We start from the raw sequence: 17,953 nt of genomic DNA, 5'->3' as shown, positions 1-17,953 counted from the left end.
GGCCATCAGTATGAGTTTCCCTTCTCCTTAATACTCTGTTTTTGTTCCAGAGTCACAGACATTGCAGGTTTCTTCCTTTTTCAGCAAAGACCAGCTGAGCAGCATTGATCTTTCTCAGCTGTGTCTCTTTGTAGTCACAACCCAGACAAAAACCAATCTTAGCTTAACCCGACGAGGACCTTTTAACAGGACTTAGGCTTAGTCCAGAGAACTAGAACTTTCTCCCTTCTGGGGAGGAATCATCTAGAACAGAGTGAGCGCACATGAATCTCGCTGGGATGTAATTTCATCTATTGGAAGCTGTGGAAGGCAGGCCAGGATCTTTCAGCACCTCGGAGACCTCATGTCGGAGGTTCCTGATGTGGCCCCTGCCCTCAGGGCTGGAGACAAGGGTTCTTAAGGGAGGGGTTCCCGGGGGAGACAGGAAGGTACCAGAGGAGATGGGAGAGGGGGAGAAAGCCAAGCAAGAGTCCAGAGGCCTGAGCCTGATCCCGCAGGGGGCTCTGCAGGGTTATGATGCTTTCCCATTGTCCGTTACGAGGTCCAAATTCATTCTGCTCGCCGCACAACAGGCCATTAAATTGGGAAATGAAGTGTTGGTGCAAGGAATAGCAACTTTATTCAGAAAGCTGGCAGACTGAGAAGATGGAAGACTAATGTCCTGGAGAACCATCTTCCCCCAGTCAGAATTCAGGCTCCTTTTATACTAAGAAGGGGAGGGGGTCTGGTTGGTTGTTGCAAACTTTTTGGTGTCTGAATCCTTGGTTCTTGCAGCTGTCCTCGTGGGTCAGGTCATGGTGTCCCTGTAAACCTCCAACAAGACAAATGTTCTTTTCTATTCTGCAACGTTTTCTTTTCATATGAATGGGAAAGTGTTAATACCCGTAGAGGTCAGAGCCTTGAGAATAGGCTCTTCCGTCTATTTCAGACTCTAGGCAACATTCTTTTACAAAAGGTGCAGAGCCAGCCCCAGAAACAAAGCACAGAAACAGATCTAATATGGAGTCAGATTTGTGCTTTTCTATTACATCCCCAGCTGGTGGCAGGGGTGGACTGTCCCACTCGACACCTGTCCCTGGTTGAGGAATCTGGGCTATGGGAGAGTAAATTCCCGGGCTCTCCGACTGTGTTCAGCACTCCAGCAGCCCTAGGGCAGTCTTCCAAGGAAGGGCTATAGGTGCCAAGGGAAGTCAGTGTAGCTGCTTGTCCCCTGCACCCCCGCGCAGGTGAGAAGCAGCTTCTGCCTTGTATCACACTGAAGCACTTATAATACGGCTAGTAAAAGTCTTCAGGGCCAAGACTGGGCCGGGCGGCTGCAGCAGCTGACGTCTGCATGCCCAGCAAACAAAAAGACCCCAAGAGTGCCCAGAGTGGCCAGTGGGAGGGAGGAGGGGCCAGCGGCTCTCATGTGTGCTTAAAGCCATCAGATGAGAAATGGAACAGAGCTGCCTGTGCCACTGCAAAGCCGAGGCTCAGCCTTTCATCAGATTGGGAGCCAGAAGGAGCCTGACACCAACGTGGTAAGCTGTCCCAGCCTTAGGCACCAGCCTGTGCCACTAAAGCACAGTTAGTGTAGGCAGCTCCTGGAGATGTCAGTGCCAAACCTGCCCCAATCCCTCAGCTCACAAGCCCTAGACCTGCTTTTGGAGAACCACCAAACATGTTATGGTAGTTGCCCTGCCTCCCCTCCTTTTTTTGCCTCTGCAGCAGGGCCCTGGAAGATACTTGGCAAGTTACCATCTATCCTCCCCACCAAGCTTCCAGGGAACGTCGACACCCCAGCAGCTGGTCCCTTAGCAGGTGTGGTGTAGCCAAGCCAAGACTGCCCCTGTTAAAACTCCCAGACAGAACACTGCCCCCATGTCACCTGTCTAGACACCTCCCACCAGGACATTGGTGTGACATTTGGAGCAAAGGGCTCTTCTAAAAACTAAAATGGAAGGAGTGGAATGTTTACTGGTAAAATGCAAATTTAGGGTGTAATTTCAGGGGACTCTCAGATCAGTTTTCTAAGCTTGTGTAAGAATCTCAGGTGGAGACCCCTCGAAGTCAGGGAGGGTAGACCCACTTTTTCTGTAAAGAGCCAGAGAATCAGTAGCGTAGGCTTTGCAGGCCATGCAGTCCCTGTTGCAGCTACTCAACTCTGCTGACGCAGCAAGAAAGCAGCCATGAAAAGATGTAAACAAATAGGTGTGTGTGTGTTTCAATAAAGCTTTATTTACAAAAACAGGAGGTGGGCCGGATTTGGCCTTGGGGGCCAGGGTTTGTCAACCACTGGTCTGAGTTGATCCTGAACCCCTCTTCACAATGATTGCAGCTGTTTAGACAGAGCAGAGTCTGCCTGATGGAGTCATGAGACCCCATCGTCTGAGTGCCCTCTGGAAGGGGAATAAGTGAACCAGCAGGTACTGAGTGTCAGCGAGGTACTGGGGCTCTGCCACACAGTTAACATAAACCGTCAGCATTTTCCTGTCCCAAAGCCATGAGCTTCTCACAGAGATGAACTCATTGTTCTCAGTCAACCTATGTTGGCTCTTTGTGTTCAGGGAATTCTTATATTTTGTTCTGTAGTCTCCTGATGTTTGTACGTAAGGCACACACATAGTTAAGTACCTCGGGGAGGCAGGAATCACAGTATGCCTTTAGCTGGTGATTACCGAATTAGGGTCCGTTCTCCAGCAGACTGTCACAAGGGCAGGGTCCCTGTCTGTTTTAACCCACCTTCATGTTCCCAGCACCGAGCACACTGCAGGGCCGTAGGAGACTCTTAGCAGATAGGTGTTGAGCGGGTGAGTGGATCTGCGCTCAAAGGCTGAGGAGCCAAGGCAAGGAGCTGGGCTCAAGGAGCCCCCAGCACTTCCCTCCTGCGGCAGCGTCTCCTCCCCTCTGGACAGCGCTGCGCCGTTCTCAAGCCGGTGAACGCAGCCCTTCTGGGCAGCTGCACATCTGCAGTCCTGGCTGAGAACTGAAAGCAGATCTGGGGGTAGGGGGAGGTCCCCAGGGCAGGGCACAGAGAAAGGGTGGCCTGCAGCTCCTAAAAGAGCAGTGCTGCTGAGCACAAGTCCTGGCCTTGAGGAGCCTCACAGAGAGGACTGTTTGGACGAAGAACAAGGGGGACGTGTTCTGCAGTCGCCACCAGAAGCATAATTAATTGCACCAGGCAGCGGCCTGCTGTTCTCGGCTCCCGCCCCGGCCTCCACCCAGACCTCTCCCTGGCATCGGGAAGAGCTTCGGCTGCCCCCACCATACAGACTCAAACCCAATTCATGATTTTCCTTTCCTAATTAGGCATGGGAATGCTGGAGACAATTATTAATAATGTATTGGGCTTTTTAAAGCTACCCCCTCAGGAGCCGAGGCTGAGAACTGTGTCCTTTGTGATACACAGCCACACTGCCACCACGTTGGGCTCCATGCCCGGGACATCGGGCAGAAATAAATAAATCAGAGGAGTGAGTGTTCCGTGGAGCTCAGGCACCCGGCTGGGACTCACAGATGGAAGGGCCTGGAGCCCCTCACCAGGGCGTTAGCAGGGAGGTCCCAGCACCAGCGGGAGAAGCAGAGGCTTGAGGCGCCAGCCGCCCATTCCCCATTCCTTCCCTTGCTAGCCTAGGCCGGCCCAGATATGAGAGTCCCATAGGGCTGTCTCCTTTCCCCCACCCTGCAGGGCTCAGCCAGAATGTCACCTCCTCAGAGAGGCTTCCCCAAAGCCCAAGGTGACACCGATTTCCCCTTCCCGTACGTGGCATTTTTCACTCTGGATTTGCTTGCTCACTTGTTTTTGGTCTATGTAGGGGTTACAGGTGGCCCTGGAGCCAGATATCCAGGTTCAAATCCCAGCTCCACAGCCCACCCAAGTGATTTTGGGCGCCTTCACATGACGTCCGTGTGCCTCAGTCTCTGCCTCTGGTCCAGCACTGTCTTCACTCCCAGGTGCGCCCCAGCCCCCTCACCCTGCCCTCCCCTCACCACACCCGCTGAGCAAAGTCAGCTGCCCCATGGCGGCTGAAGGCGGCTGGGCAGAATGGCCAGCCTTGAACTAGACTTGATTCCACTTCACTAGCCCTTCAAATTCCTCCCTTTCCCAGTCCAGTCACTCACCTGCCCTCCTAGAAAAGCAGCGCACACCTTTTCTGCTCCTCTCGAATGCCCCTCGCCACTCTCACCTGCTGACCTGGCTTCCTCTTCGCTGAAACACTTGACACCATCTGAAGGCAGCTTCCACTGACTCCCACCTGTCGCCCGCCCACATCCCTTCCCCGCCTTCCCCCCTCCCCCAACCTGACAGCGCAGCTCTCCCCACCTGTGCCCGAGCCGCCCCCTCTCCACCAGCACACAGCCATCTCCCATCTTAGAATCCTCCTCTCGTTTTATCCGCCCCTTGGCCACATCATACTGGCCACATTGGCCTGCTTGCTCCTTCTCGGGCACGCCAGGCCTGCCCTGAACTCAGGGCCTGGGAGCTGACCCTGGCTGCCCCACTTCACATTGCTATCCACCCATCCTGTGCCCCGGCACCCTTAGCACCTGCCAAAGCTGCTCTGTAGGGGGGTAGGGAGAAGGACCTGGAATGTCCACGAGGAAGAGCGGCCTGCCTGTTTCCATGCCTCTCCTTTAACAGCCAGGAAGTGCCCAGCGGACAGTCGCCTCCTGTCATTGGCCAGAGCGGCATGACGTGCCCACCTCTGACCCAATGGGAGGCAGAAGGGCTGGAACAACCAGGCCTGGCTGAGACCACCGAAAACCCTCCTCCTGGGCTGGACCCGCTTCCCCAAAGCCTGGGCCCTGTGTGGGTGGGGACTCAGGAGGAGAACTGGGGTTCTGCTAGGGAGAAGGGGAAGGATGCGGTGGGCAACCTGGGGTCTCTGCTGCCAACTCTGATCGCGTCTCTCATTAATCCTCGCACCAGGAGGTGCTGTTGCTTCCCCTCAAGTTTTAGCTGGAGAAACTGAGATTAAATCTAAAAGATGTAATGATTTTCCCAGGGTCAGAATCTGGAATTTAACCCCAAATCCTCCCAGGCCCTTTGAAAAGCCAATGCAGATAGCCACTGTGCTGAACTGGGGAAGGTCCCCCCAGGAAGAGGGGACAGGTGACGGTGATAACCAGGCAAGACTTCCCTGGAGTCAGGGAAAGGCAGGTGGAGAGGAGGTCAGAGGGTGCAGCTACACGGGCAGCTGACGGCCTGGCTGTGGAGCAGAGGGCGTGCTGATCCCCAGGCTGGGACCTGAGCCTGGGAGGAGGGCACTGCTCCTGCGAGGAAGGCAGGGCAGGGAGGGGGTCACTCACTGATGGACGCTCCCAACACAGAAGGTGGGGATTTGGGAGGGGCTGTACCCACGTGGCAGTGGTTGAGAAGAAGCCGAAGTCAGAGAGGATGTTTGGGGGAGGCCACCGGTACAGCAGTGGGGGCAGGACCAGGGGCCCTGGGCAGCCCTCCCTGTGAAGCCCAGCGAGGTGTCCAGCCTGGCCAGCCCTTGTGGTTCCAGCCCCTCTGGAGTCCTGGGGGCACACGGAGGTCTGTCCTCAGGCAGGACCCCTCTCCGGAGGCTGGCCGAGCCCTCCCGTGCTTCCACAGACCGATAGTCTGTCCACAGTGGATGGAAGTTGGGAATCCTCAGCTGCAGAGCCCACTGTAGCCCGGCCGGCAGGAGCAGGAGGGGGCTTCGTGGCCGGGTTGGGGAGGCAGTGGAGACCCGCAGTAGGACGGTGGGAGAGGTGCTGGGCGAGAGACGACCAGGCACAGCACTGCTTCCCCACAACTCAAAGGAGACTTCTCCTTTCTCTCTAGAAATGAGGACTGATTTCAGAGCTTTGTGTAAATGGCCAAGGTCGGATCTTGTATTTGTGGTTTAAAGTCCGGCCACACACTCCGGCATCTTCGGGCGGGAGATGCTTGCGCGCCCCATCCCCGAGCTGGCCCACGCGGGAGGGTGGACGCCCCTGGCACAGGCCTCCCCGTGGATGCCCGGAGCCCATGAATGGAGAGCAGCCTGAGATGGTCCCTTGTGTTCTGGAGACAATGGGCTCTGTGTGGGGGCAGGGTGTGAGAGGGAGGGGCCATGGCCCAGCCCCCAGCCCCTTCCTCCTTGGTGGACTTGGGGTCTGTATCAAGCATCCCAACAGAGGTGAAGTTGGGGACACTGAGGCAGTGAAGGGGAAGGGCCATCAGCCCATGAAGGAACTTCTGAGAACCCACGCCCTTCGCGGTCCTTGAGGGAAGCACAGAAAACGGGGCTGGGGGACCTGGGGCCCAGGTCTGCCCAACCCCTCCTCCCCGCCTCCAGGTTCTCCTTCATCCAGAGGGTCTAGGAACCTCAAACGGATTCTGCCACCACACAGCAGCTCCTTTGATAAAGCAAAACAGAGCCCATGTCGTTCTAAATTGCTCTCTGGTTGCCAGTCCCATTCTCTTTACAAGCATCAGGAGTGTTTGTTGAATAGAACAGACAAAGCCTCATTGAGTCCTAGGAGAGAGGGTGTTGTGACCCCTGAGATATCATGACAGCTCCTGCCTTTGTTGTGTTTGCAGAATCGTGGCTAAGAGCAGGGGGGCGGGGTGACAGAGGAGACAGCTCTCCGATAAGCTCAGGTCCTGGACTTAACACTCTGGTAGCCTCTGTCTCCTCCGTCTGATCGCTGCCTCTCACAAGGCATCACCCTCCCTCTCGAAACTTGGCGCCGAGTGGCTGCCTTTCCTTGGCCACAAATGACCTTCACCTTGCACATGAGCAGTTGGTGTGTCTCTTCTCCTCTTGGAGCCTGCTGGCTCCTTGGGCGAGGTGATCACATCTTGGGCAGCTGGCACCAGACCCAGGAAGGGCGCAGTTTACATCTGATTCGTCTGTGTCCTCCCAGCTCCCGGCATAATGACAGGCCCAGAGGTGCTTAGTAAATGTTTGGTGGATGAGTGAGTGAGTGAGAGAATGAGAACCTTCACGATTCTCTCTTCTCAAATATGAACCACCAGTCTGCCCACGTGGAAAACGGTCTTATCACATCTGGAAAGCAGTACTGGCCACGCCCAGCGGGAAGGAAGTTCAGGCAGAGGCAGGCCTGGCCTGCAGCCCCCGAATCAGGGTCCTGACCCCGGGATCTGGCGAAGCTGCTTCTTGTTCCTGAGCCTCAGTATTTATTCTCTTTCCTGACCTGACACCTCCCTGGCTTCCTCCAGCTCCAACATCGCCTGATCTTTTCTAATGTAAAAAGAATGAATCAGGCAAGGATACATAAGGCTGCATTCTTCAAACACAATAGCCATTTTCTTGGCAAACTCTGAGATTTATGCCTCGGGCTGTTTCACAAAAATGCCTCCTTCTTTTCATATGTGGTAGCGTTTTTCTGCCTGGGGTGGTTTCCTCACAGGCACGTGGGGAGCAGTACGCGGCCGAATATCAGAGGGGACCCCCTGCAGAAGGACCCTCTCAAACTGATATCCCTGCTTTCAGGATCAGTTGTGTTTGGAAAAAAAAAAAAAAAAGTCAGCAAGAAGGAAATCCCCACCTCATTACAGCGATTGTAAAGTAAAGACCATCAAGGGAGGCTCTGAAATTTAGCGTCAAATTCTGAGTGAGGTTTACCATGGAGCCTGCGGTTTCAGGTTGATGGAATTTCTCAACAGGGGCCCTGGTGGCATTTTAGAGGGACAGTTCTACCTTGTGTGGGAATATCCAGGTGGTTGTTGTTAACATTCATAGCTTGTGGCAAAGACAGATTTCCAAGTGCCCCCTGGAGATGTGCAGGCCCTGGCCGAGACCACACACTGGCACATGAGTGCCCCGGCCATGGCCATCGGAGTCTTCAGATAACCCGTGGGCCACTGGTGTGAGGGTCCCCAGGGGCTACAGGCTTGGCCCTGGAGACTTGCCCACAGGTGTGACAGCCCAAGGGAGAAGTGACAAAAACCAAAATCACTTCCCTTTGCAGTGAAAATGCAAAATTTTGTCAGGGTCCTGTGTGTCTGGTTGCCCTCCTGACTCTTCCACAGTGACCACTGCTGCAGGTAAGACGTGTGCCTAAGTCACGCTGGGGAGACTCAGCCGAGCCAGGGACATACCAAGATGGACAACCTGGGGGAAGGATCTTGTGTTTGATATTTCATAGAAAAAGCACCTAAGTTCATCGTGGGGAAAATGAGAATCCTTTCGAATGGCCTTTCCCTTATTTTAGAGTATATTCTTCTTCTGAATTCTGTATTCTCTCTTTTCAGTGTTGGCATTTCTAAAGGCCTCTTCTCATCCTGGCTGAGAACAGCCATGTGGCTCGGTGACATCCTTGTCCCAACCATTTCTAAGGGAGCATTCTAATCTGCTTGGTCTCTGTGAGGATCTGAGCTCCACCTCTGGGGACCTTGCACCTGTGAAGGGGGCTTTAGTACCTCTTCCCTGGGAAGCACATGAAGGCTTCCTGGCTCTCCTGATCCAGCTGCTACAATGCCACAATCTGACAACAGTTCAGTAACGGGTAACTCCCTTCTCTCCATCTCTCCTTGTTCCGAACAGGAGTACAAGCCCTTGGGGAAAACAGTATGGCAACTGCTTATAAAGTTAATCATACACACACCATAGGACCCAGCGGTCCCACTCCTACTGTTTATCTGACAGAAAGATGACGGAATGTCTATACCAAGACAGCATGCCTATACCATGTTCACAAATGTTTACAGCAGTTTGTTCACAAAAGTCAAAACCTGGAAACAGCCTAGGTGTCCATCAACAGGTGAACAGGATCAACAAACTGTGGTATACACATTCAACGAATACTACTCTTATAAAAAGGAAGGAACTACTGAAATATACAGCAATGTGGGTGAATCTCAAAAACACTGCTAAATAAAAGAAGCAAAAAAAAAATCCACACTGCATGATTCCATTTATGTGAATTTCAAAAACCAAAAAACTCCAATCTGTGACTTTAGAAAGCAGAATAGTGGTTGCCTCCAGGGTGGAGAATGACTAGAAGAAGGCACAGGGAAGGCTTCTGGGGTGGTGGAAATATTCTGTCATGGTAACGGTGTGGCTTACCCTAGTGTCACAGCTGATCCGACGGTACACTTCAGATGGGTGCATTTCATTACATGGACATTACACCTTGATGGCTATAGCAACAGCACCATCAGTAATAGTAATACAGTAATGAGGCCGCCCGTGGTGTCCTGGGGGAAGTCATTCGCTTCTCCCCAGGTACTGTTGCACCCCTCAGGGTGCCTACTGTTATGTCTGGGGCGTAGTTTTGATTCTTTCAGAAGTCTCAAAGAGCTGCTCAAAACGAGTAATGTCAGTGTCTGCCCATCCGTCCGTCCCTTCCCTGCTCCCTCATCACCCCTCGTCTCTTTCCCTCCATCCCTCCCCGCTCCCTTTTTCTCTCTCTTTCTGTCACTCCCGTTCCTTTTGCAAGTCCAGGCGATTCTTTGCAGTTGGGTCTGGGTCTTCTAGAGTCTCTGGGATAAGGCCTTTCTGCTATTCTCAGAGCAGAGCGAACCAGCTTTGCTTTGAGCCTTGTCTACACCTGTGCTTCGGGTCCACCCACGCAGCCTGGGCCAAGGGGGAGGACGGATTCACCCCAAGGACCCCATGGACTGAGTAATGACAAGGGGACCCTGCTGCACCCACGTCAGATGCTTCATCAGTGACTTTTCCAAATTGTGGCCACCTGGCACATGCTGAGACCGCTGCGGGTTCCCACCGCATGGGCCAAATCCAGGGTGGGAGAAAGCTTGCCTCTTGCCAGAAATTAGCTTAAGAAACTGAGGCTGACAGGCCTCCTTTTCTCTCCTCCCCCCGCCCGCCTCCAGTGTGCCCTGTGAGCCCTGCTTCCCACCCCCACCTTCAGAGGAAGCGGATTTAATGCCGCAACTGAGAGATGAGATGCTCTGTTATTTTTCATGGGAAATTAAACCTGACCCTGCTGTCAGTTAGCTCATGCCAAGGGAGGATGGATAGCCCAGGGTGGGGCGCTGAACCCTTGTGAGGAGCACGTCATCTGGCTGGGGGCCAGCCATGATGTCACCAGCCACTGGGTGGGGGTGGGGTGGGTACAGCAGGACAGATTGGAGAGCCTTCATCTGGGTGACAGATGGCAGTGAGGCCAGCCTTGGTGTCACCCACAACAGTTCACTTTTGACGCCAACCGGGACCCACACATCCAGGGGACACTCAGGCTGCTCCTGTCTCTTTCAGCTCCCAATGCTACCTCGTGTCCCACTGAGGAAAGCTGGTGGTCAGGGCTGGTGATCATCATCGCGGTATGTTGTGCCTCCCTCGTGTTCCTCACTGTGCTTGTCATCATTTGCTACAAAGCCATAAAAAGGTGAGTGCTCATCCAGCTCTGAGCCCAGAGAGCACCCCAGCTGGGCTCAGGGCTCCTCTGCCCACCCCCATTCTGGTTTCTTTTAATTATAAAAATTATTGAGCATCTAATAAGCAGAAAGAATGTACAATGAATGCCCATCTACCTTCACCCTGATTCAACAGTTACCAAGATTTAGCTAATATTTACTCCATCTCTTTCCTTTCCCTTGTATCTTTTTCTTTGCTGAAATATTGTAAAGTTGATCTCTATGCCCTGGTCATTTTCGGGGGTTCAACAAGCATTTGAGGAGCACCAACTATAAGTCAGGCTCAATGCAGTATAAAGCTCTCCTGTAAGTCACAGGCGCCACTGTCGGGGGCTCACTCCAGGCCTGAGAGTACAGAAATAATCCTTGCAGGGTGGGTGATGGAGCCGCTGGAGGGAGGCATCATGCCAGTTTGGAAAAGGAACTGGGGTTTGGAGTCAGAGCTAAATTCAGACTCCAATTCAAGCTGTGTGATCAGGAGGAGATCACCTCTCTGGCCCTCAGTTTCCCCATTGGAAAAATGGGGGTAAAGAGTACGTCTCACTCGGGGGAGTGGTGAGATGCCTCCTGTGAAAGATATGCACAGTATGTAAACTCTGCAGAGCCTGACGTACAGTGCATGCTCACCAGGTACTGCACCAGCTTTCAGTATTTCAACAGTCAAAGACAGAGGAAGAAGGCTGCCAGAGGAGGGAGCGATGTTCTCTTGGGAGAAGGAGAGGTAGAGTTGCTTCACAGAAGGTTCTCTGTGAATGTGCCACCTAAGCTGGGTTTTGAAGGATGAATTGGAGTTTTCCAGCAGGGTCATAAATGATCCAAACATCAAATTATCTTTCAATAACACTCGCTGTCATTTCTATTAACTACCATCTCACTTTGCCTTTCAAAAAAAGTTATCGGGCACCATCCCCTTGTTGAGTTGGGGTCTGTGGCTCAGTGTGGTTACTTTGGAACTTGAGGAGGTTTGAGGTGTGTCCCTAAATATGGCAGAGTAGTCACAATGTGACATGCCCTGAAGTTACAACACAGCAGTTCTGGCTAGGTCCTTTGATTTCCAATTCTTAGCCTCCTCCAAAAAGTGGCCCCCACTAGCCTTGGGGGACACTGGGGGAAGACAGAATCAAATGACAAACAATAATGCTGCAAAACACCAGAGGATAATGGGGATTGTTAGTACATTTTTAAGAACGTTTTTAAAAATTCCGTAAGGCCCAAAATCAGAGGCTCGATATTGAGCAATTATAATACCAAAATTATCTAACTTTACCCTTCTAATCAGTTGTTCTATATGATTTCACTTTGATAATTCAAAAGCAGAAAGAGTAAAATATCAAGTTAGAAGTCTTAAAACGTGTGCCCGGTCAGGCACAGAGGGTGAAGGACCAGGTCAGGCCAACAACCTGGGAGTGTCCTGGGGACCCAGCGGAAGAGGCAGGAGTCCTGTTAGCTCTGATGGGGATGACACAGCGTTGATGCTGAGATCCTGCTGCAGCAGGAGGAGGACTTTCAGAAGCAGAGCAGGGGAGGCGTTCCAGGCCACGGCACCTGTGTGAGCAAAAGCAGCCGGCACCAGGAAGCCCCAGTGACGTGGGAGGTGAGGCTGGAGGGAGCCCTGCACCTGCCCCAGGAGGCCTCTGACTGAGGCTGGGCAGCTTCCCCATGACTCAGGAGGCACAGGGAGCTAGTGAAGGTTTTTGAAGAAGACTTTCAATGTGCAAAGTCCACCTGGGGCTCTGCCAGAGAGTGGGGCCTAGTCCCCTCAAGGACCCCCTTCCCCTCAGAGACAGGCTGCATCATCTTTTTAATAAGCTCAGGCTCTTCCAAAAGTTGCAGAGTCACTTCTGCCTCCCTCCCTGCCCAACATCTCCCAAAGAAATGGGCTGCCTGCTCCAACAGCAGCGGGGCGCGGTGGACTGGACTTAGCAGAGGACAAGCTCGCCTTCATATCTCTGCGCTGTGGCGTGTGGGCCAGGCGTGGCGTGTGGGCCAGGCGTGGTGTGTGGGCTTTGTTTCAGCGGGGCTGGGGGCTCCCAGAAAGGGTGTAGAGGCACCACCCTCATCGCCCCTCAGACCAACCAGAGAGGCCTCCTTTGTCTCCTTATGTGGTCTCTGGGCTCTTGGTTCCTGGGTCTGGAAGGACAGAGAACTCACCTCAGATGGCTCAGTGGACCCCTTGCTTGGTGTGAATGGGACTCCTTTCCAGGAGTGTGGAGGGGGCTCCCTCCAGGGGCATGGGCAGGGCTCCCTCCAGAGGTGTGGGTGGGGCAGGTCCGGAGCAATAAGATTGGTGAAGCACTTCTGGACTAAAGGCTGACTAAAGGCCATGGGAGTTGTTAGCTCCCCTAGGACAGGGGAAATAGTGCCGGGGAAATACTGCCAGGGAAACCCGGAGAGCCCAGAGACTCAAAAGAGGGTCCAGTCAGCAGGAGCTGTGGTTGGAACTGCTGGAGATGCAGCTCCGAAACAGCAAGTTGGAGGTGAAGGCTCCCCAACCTCTCTTCACGCTCCAGATCTCCTGAAGGGGCCTCCCATTGGCCAATCCCAAGAAACAGGGGAGCCCAGGAGATACGGGCATAGGCGTCGGCCTCTGGGGCCCACGCAGGAAATGGAGCACAGCCCCTTTTCTGCCCCAGCGCTGTGATCTTCATCCTCCTCAGGGCTGAGACCCAGCCCTCTGTGTCCAGAGCCTCACAATCCGGAGAGGGCGTCTCCGGTGCACGAGGACCGATAATCAAGGACAGGAGTGGGTGCTGCTCAGGGCCAAGTGGAGGCAGAAATAGAGGCCAGCTCTCCCAGAACCCTCCTGGAAGGGAAGGTTGATCAACCCCTTGCAGGCTTTGAGGGGAAGGAGGTAGCGGAGGTTACACCCGGAGCAGCAGAGCAATGCCCCCTCGCGGCTCCCCGGGCTAACCTCCGCCGGGGGCTGTAAGAGATAGTCTGGAGCAAGCAGCTGTCTGTCTGCGTTTCTCTCCAGAGTGAATGGAGAATGCCTTGCTCACAGTCAATTCTTCTTGGTTAATAATTCATCTGAAACATGCCTTTTCTCTCAGGAAACAAAAGCACTGCATGTCGCTGTAAAATCATCAAAAGGAAAATTCAATGATAAACCCTGCTTTGAAACAAAACAAACAAACACAGCAACAACAAAAAAAAACCCTCTCACAGCCTGGAGTCCTAGGGGAGGATTTCCCAGAGATCTTTATGAATGGCCACAACACAGCCTGTTCGGAGCCAGATTGTTGAGAAGATGGTTTTAGAATCAGCTGGGGCGGGAAGGAGGTGATTCTGGGGATGCCAGCTTGGCTTGGCATGTGGGGTGCAACCACGGGGACGGGAGGAGACTGGGGAGCAGATGTGGAAGGAGCACCCTGCAGTGCCCTCACTTTGACCTTGATGGGAGGTGGGCTCTAACCAGCACTTTCTACACACAGACTCAGTGAATGAAACTTCATCCTGTGACTCAACAAATGTTCCCAAGGTCCTAACTTTGTGCTGGGTGATAAGGTGCTCAGGAGGCATCCAGGTTGGGGGAACTCAGATGAGGGGACCTCACCCAGACCTGGGGCCCTGAGAGGTTTCTTGGAAAGGGATAGGCATTAACCAGGGGTCAGTCAGTGGGACTAACATGTACAGTGGCCCCCAGTCCCCTGTCGATAACCCAAATTCTGGGAGGTTCCCAGCCGTGGGGAGCCCACGCAGCTTGCATTTCAGCGGCTCATTGCCCTGAGCTGGCTGTGAGTATCTTCCTTATCCACAGGCCCAGGATGGTCAGGCCCCAGAGCCCTTGGGTATTCTGGACCTCACGCTCCATTCAGGCCTGGTGGGCATCTGTCATCAGACAGCAGGACAGCCTGGAGCTGTTAAAAGAACCCAGTCAAGACCCCCACATTCCCTTCCTAGCCCCAGCCCAGCTTAGTGGGTATCACTACCCTCATCTGTAAAGTGAGGGTTCCCAAGCCTCTGTCCAGCTCCCTGAGCCTTTGTTTCCCTGCCCTGGGATGGCAGGAGGACTACTACCACCTCCCAGACCTGTAAATACCGGGCCGGGTGCTGGGGCTGTGCTTGGCTGGGCCGCTTTGGTGATGGGTGGTTCCGGCACAGCCCGGCCCTCACTGTCCACACCCGCTGTGGGGAGAAGCGGGCTTTAATTAGACAGCCTCACTGCGGACCAGGTATTACAATGGGAGAGGAGTATCTGAAGGGAAGATACTCTGTGAGCAGGGACAGAACCTCTTAATCTAGGGCAGATAAGGACCTCAAACAAGCCAGAGTCAGTGAGAGGCATGGAGATCAAGCTCCAAGGTGTAGGGTGCCCAGCACCAGGGGGGCGGTCCAGGGGGCACCCCGCAGGTCTGTGGACCCTCAAAAGTGAGGCCCGTCTAATAGGTGGGTTTGCAGGTTCTCTAACAACCACACCCTTTTTGCAGAAAGAGGCCTGTGTGGCAGAGAGCCACCCCACCACGCCTCGCCCTTGAGCCACGCCCACTCCCCGGCACAGGAAGAGCGTCCCGCCTCCTTCGGCTGCACGTGGCATAGCCCTTCTCCCTCTGCCATTGATTTGCCATTAAGCCCCTTGACAGCCATTTCCTTCTAATTTACAGAGTATTGGCTGAAAGACCGACAAAAGGCTGCAGAACAGTTTGGCTGATCCTGCAGACCACTAATTGCAGACAGTAAGCATGCATGCTGCTCCCTGGGAGCAGCTGTGGTGTGCGCCACGTGCCTGAGTGTGCCTGGGCACGCGCATTACTGCTGGGCTCCCGTGTGCATCAGCTTTTCTTGGTTGAGTTGCTTCCAGCTGAACAGGCACTTTTGCGCTCCCAAGTCTCCTTGATGGGCCTTAGAAACAAACCATTGGCTGGCACAAGCTTCTCAGTGAGTCAGTGCTGGTCCGTATGTATTTATTGAGCACCTACTGTGTGCTGGGGACTAGACTAGGCTTCCAGGATGTAGAGATAAACAAGACTGAGGCCCTTCTCGCCCCCTTCTAGTGGGGGAAGCCGATCAAACATACACACACCAGCAAATTCCTAGATGAGGTGCTTTGAAAGACTATGAGAGCTGTGAAGAGGGAAAAAGAGAACCTCAGCCTAATGAGGGAGAGGAAGAGAAGGGGGCGGGAGAGGGGTTGCATCCACCACCCAGAGAGTCAGGAGTGCTGTGCATCCCTTTGGTGGGGGCTTTATGGTGAGAAAATATGATTAGGACTTTGAACATTCATTGCCACCTTATATGTTAATTTTTATTTTTATTAAAGCAATACATGCCCATTGCACTACGTGACTCAGCTGTGAACAATATTTACATGACCATAACAAGGTAGTTTAAAATGTAGTTTCAAAATGTCAAATGAGTCACAGCCTATTACAACCAGCAGCCCTCTGGCCCTCTTTCTCTCCAGATCTCATTCATGAGAGGCAGCCACCTTTGAGTGTTAGCGGTTTCTTCTGGTTGCTCCTCCACGTTCTAAGTGTTGTGGGTACTCTATATTTTCTTTTAACTTTAAATATTGTCAGTTGACTTTTTACTATAGAAGATACGAGGTTCAGGACCCTAACACTACCCACATATGTACAAAATACTTCCCCTCTTCCCATCCACTTCCTGTAGGTATCTCCTAGGAGGGGATCAATGACTAGCCCGTGTCCACCTCAGTATGATAACGTAAATATTGTTCACAGCTGAGTCACGTAGTGTACCATGATTTGTTTCCTTTCCTGGACTTAGCAATGCCTCTGCTCAGTACGGTCGTATACCTCCAGTGATCAATCTGTCAGTTCCATGTTGTCTTGGAGACTCTGTCCTCTCCAGGTGGATGGTAGCTCTCTGAGCATGAAGCACCGCCATCGGACTATGACTGTCTTCTCTAACAGCCTTCCAAGCTCCTCCTGGGAACTTGCTGCACTCAGCTCTCTCCCTCTCTTCTCCCACTCCAGTCTTTTATTTCTTTAACTTGACTCTATCATGGAATTTTTCCAAGATCTTTCGTGAATCCTAGACTCAATGGCAAATCAGTGAAGTTAGTTTTTTTTTAGAATTGACATTCTTTTTGGAGCTTTGGGGTGACCCAGAATAGGGTTAGCTCTTACTGAGTGGGTAGCAAGTCCACAAGACCGGGTCCCGGGGAGCTGGGATGCCATGGAGGAGGCAAATGAGATTCCTGTGCTGTCTGAGCCGGAACATGCCTCTGTGGTCCGAGGGGGAAACTGAGTTCACAGAGATTTCCAGCCCTCCTCTCACATTCTTTGAACACTCAGGGACCTGCTGTCCCTTCTTCCAGCCGAGTCCTTACCGCTCACTCAAGACCCAGCTCAACACTCCTCTGACCTAGTGTCCTGGGCGGGTGTAGAGTTTTCTTCCCCGCCAAGTGCAGAGTTGTAGCTCTCCCTGGATTTATGTTTCTGCTTTCTGCTCTAGGCCGATTAGCGTTGGTGTTTACACGCGCTTGTGCCCGAGTGTATGAGTGGCTGTCCACACACGCACACACATGCACACTAGAGGGGAGGGAGCAGTCATCTCGTCTTACTCATCTCTCTCCCACAGCTCCTGGCATCTAGTAATTCTTCCATGACTTTCTGTGGCTTCAGTGGAGGCTTGTTTGCGTAGACTTGCCAGATTCAACATTTAATATTAACAGACTCCATTTAGGATTGCAGTAAATTCAGTTGTTTTTTTCCTCTCCCTTTGGGTGGGTGAATTAGATTCTGCATTTAGAGTAAATAATGTGCACACCATTTTAATGCCTGGCCCCACCCCTTCACCAGTGTGGGTTTCCTGACCCTCTGCCATCTCTGTACCCCTCCCTCCAAGCCCCTCTTCTTCAGCCTCTTCCTGATACACAAGTTCCAGTGCATGTACTCTGACTCAGCAGCCCCCTCTCCAGGCCCGAGTGGCCCGACCCCGTCCCACCCATGTGTGACACACTCCCAGGCTGTGACTTCTTCGGAGGTGGGCCCCCACGATCTGCTGGCTCCCCTTCCTCTCAACAGGACATACCCAACAGCCCAGCCTTCTCTCCCCCTGGCCTCTGCTGGGCCGGTGAGTCACAGTCAGGGTCAGGGCAGGGGCAGGAAGAAGACAGCTGGGCTGGGTCCAGGGATTCAGGACAGGAGTGGAGCCTCTTCATCCAGCCTCAGCTCACCATGAACTTCCAGGAGCAAGAAATTCACCTTGGATGCATCTTGGATCCCTGGATCTTGAGACTGGGGTTATTTTATGTGCCAACACCTCTTGGGCCAGGTGGGGGCCTAATGCAGTGATTGAATGCTGGAGACCCAGCCTTTCCCATACATCACTTGTATAGCAATGTCAGCCCCGACAGGCCCCCAAATTCAACCTCTCTAGCTGGAAATCAAGACCATATCTGGCTGTACTGCGAATTAACTCAGAGTTAGTATGCTCTGAGGAGGCACCCTTTTGGAGCACAGATACATGGTCTTGGCTGCTCAGAGACCCTCATACTTCCTTCAGTACCTGGCTGGATTCAGGAAGCTGGTTTCTGTACTTTGTTCCAGATCCAAACTCAGTCTTCTACCTCCTGGGCCAGCGCTCTTTTGGCTGGGCCACACTGCCATCCTCCCGGCTGTCTAGGGTTTGGTTTAGCCCAGTGGTGGAATC

The 17,953-nt window shown here is 53.2% G+C and overlaps 1 protein-coding gene across 3 annotated transcripts in view; it reads left to right on the top strand.

The window, feature by feature from the left end:
- PRIMA1 (proline rich membrane anchor 1) overlaps positions 1–17,953 on the top strand; it is a 59,438-nt gene that overhangs the window by 33,633 nt on the left and 7,852 nt on the right. For 2 of the 3 annotated variants that reach the window (XR_012073806.1, XR_012073807.1), the window contains exon 2: positions 10,179–10,308. Coding sequence is in view for 1 of the 3 variants with exons in the window: in XM_072963628.1 (XP_072819729.1) it covers positions 10,179–10,308; positions 14,938–15,013 (206 nt within the window). In the remaining 2 variants the exon portion in view is untranslated. Of the gene's footprint in view, positions 1–10,178; positions 10,309–14,937; positions 15,014–17,953 lie in introns of those variants that run through there. The other variant, XM_072963628.1, reaches the window with a different exon arrangement.

The sequence above is a fragment of the Vicugna pacos genome, chromosome 6 (genome assembly GCF_048564905.1).
Source record: "Vicugna pacos chromosome 6, VicPac4, whole genome shotgun sequence".
NCBI classification, from domain to species: domain Eukaryota; kingdom Metazoa; phylum Chordata; class Mammalia; order Artiodactyla; family Camelidae; genus Vicugna; species Vicugna pacos.
This window is presented reverse-complemented; position numbering and strand designations above follow the sequence as displayed.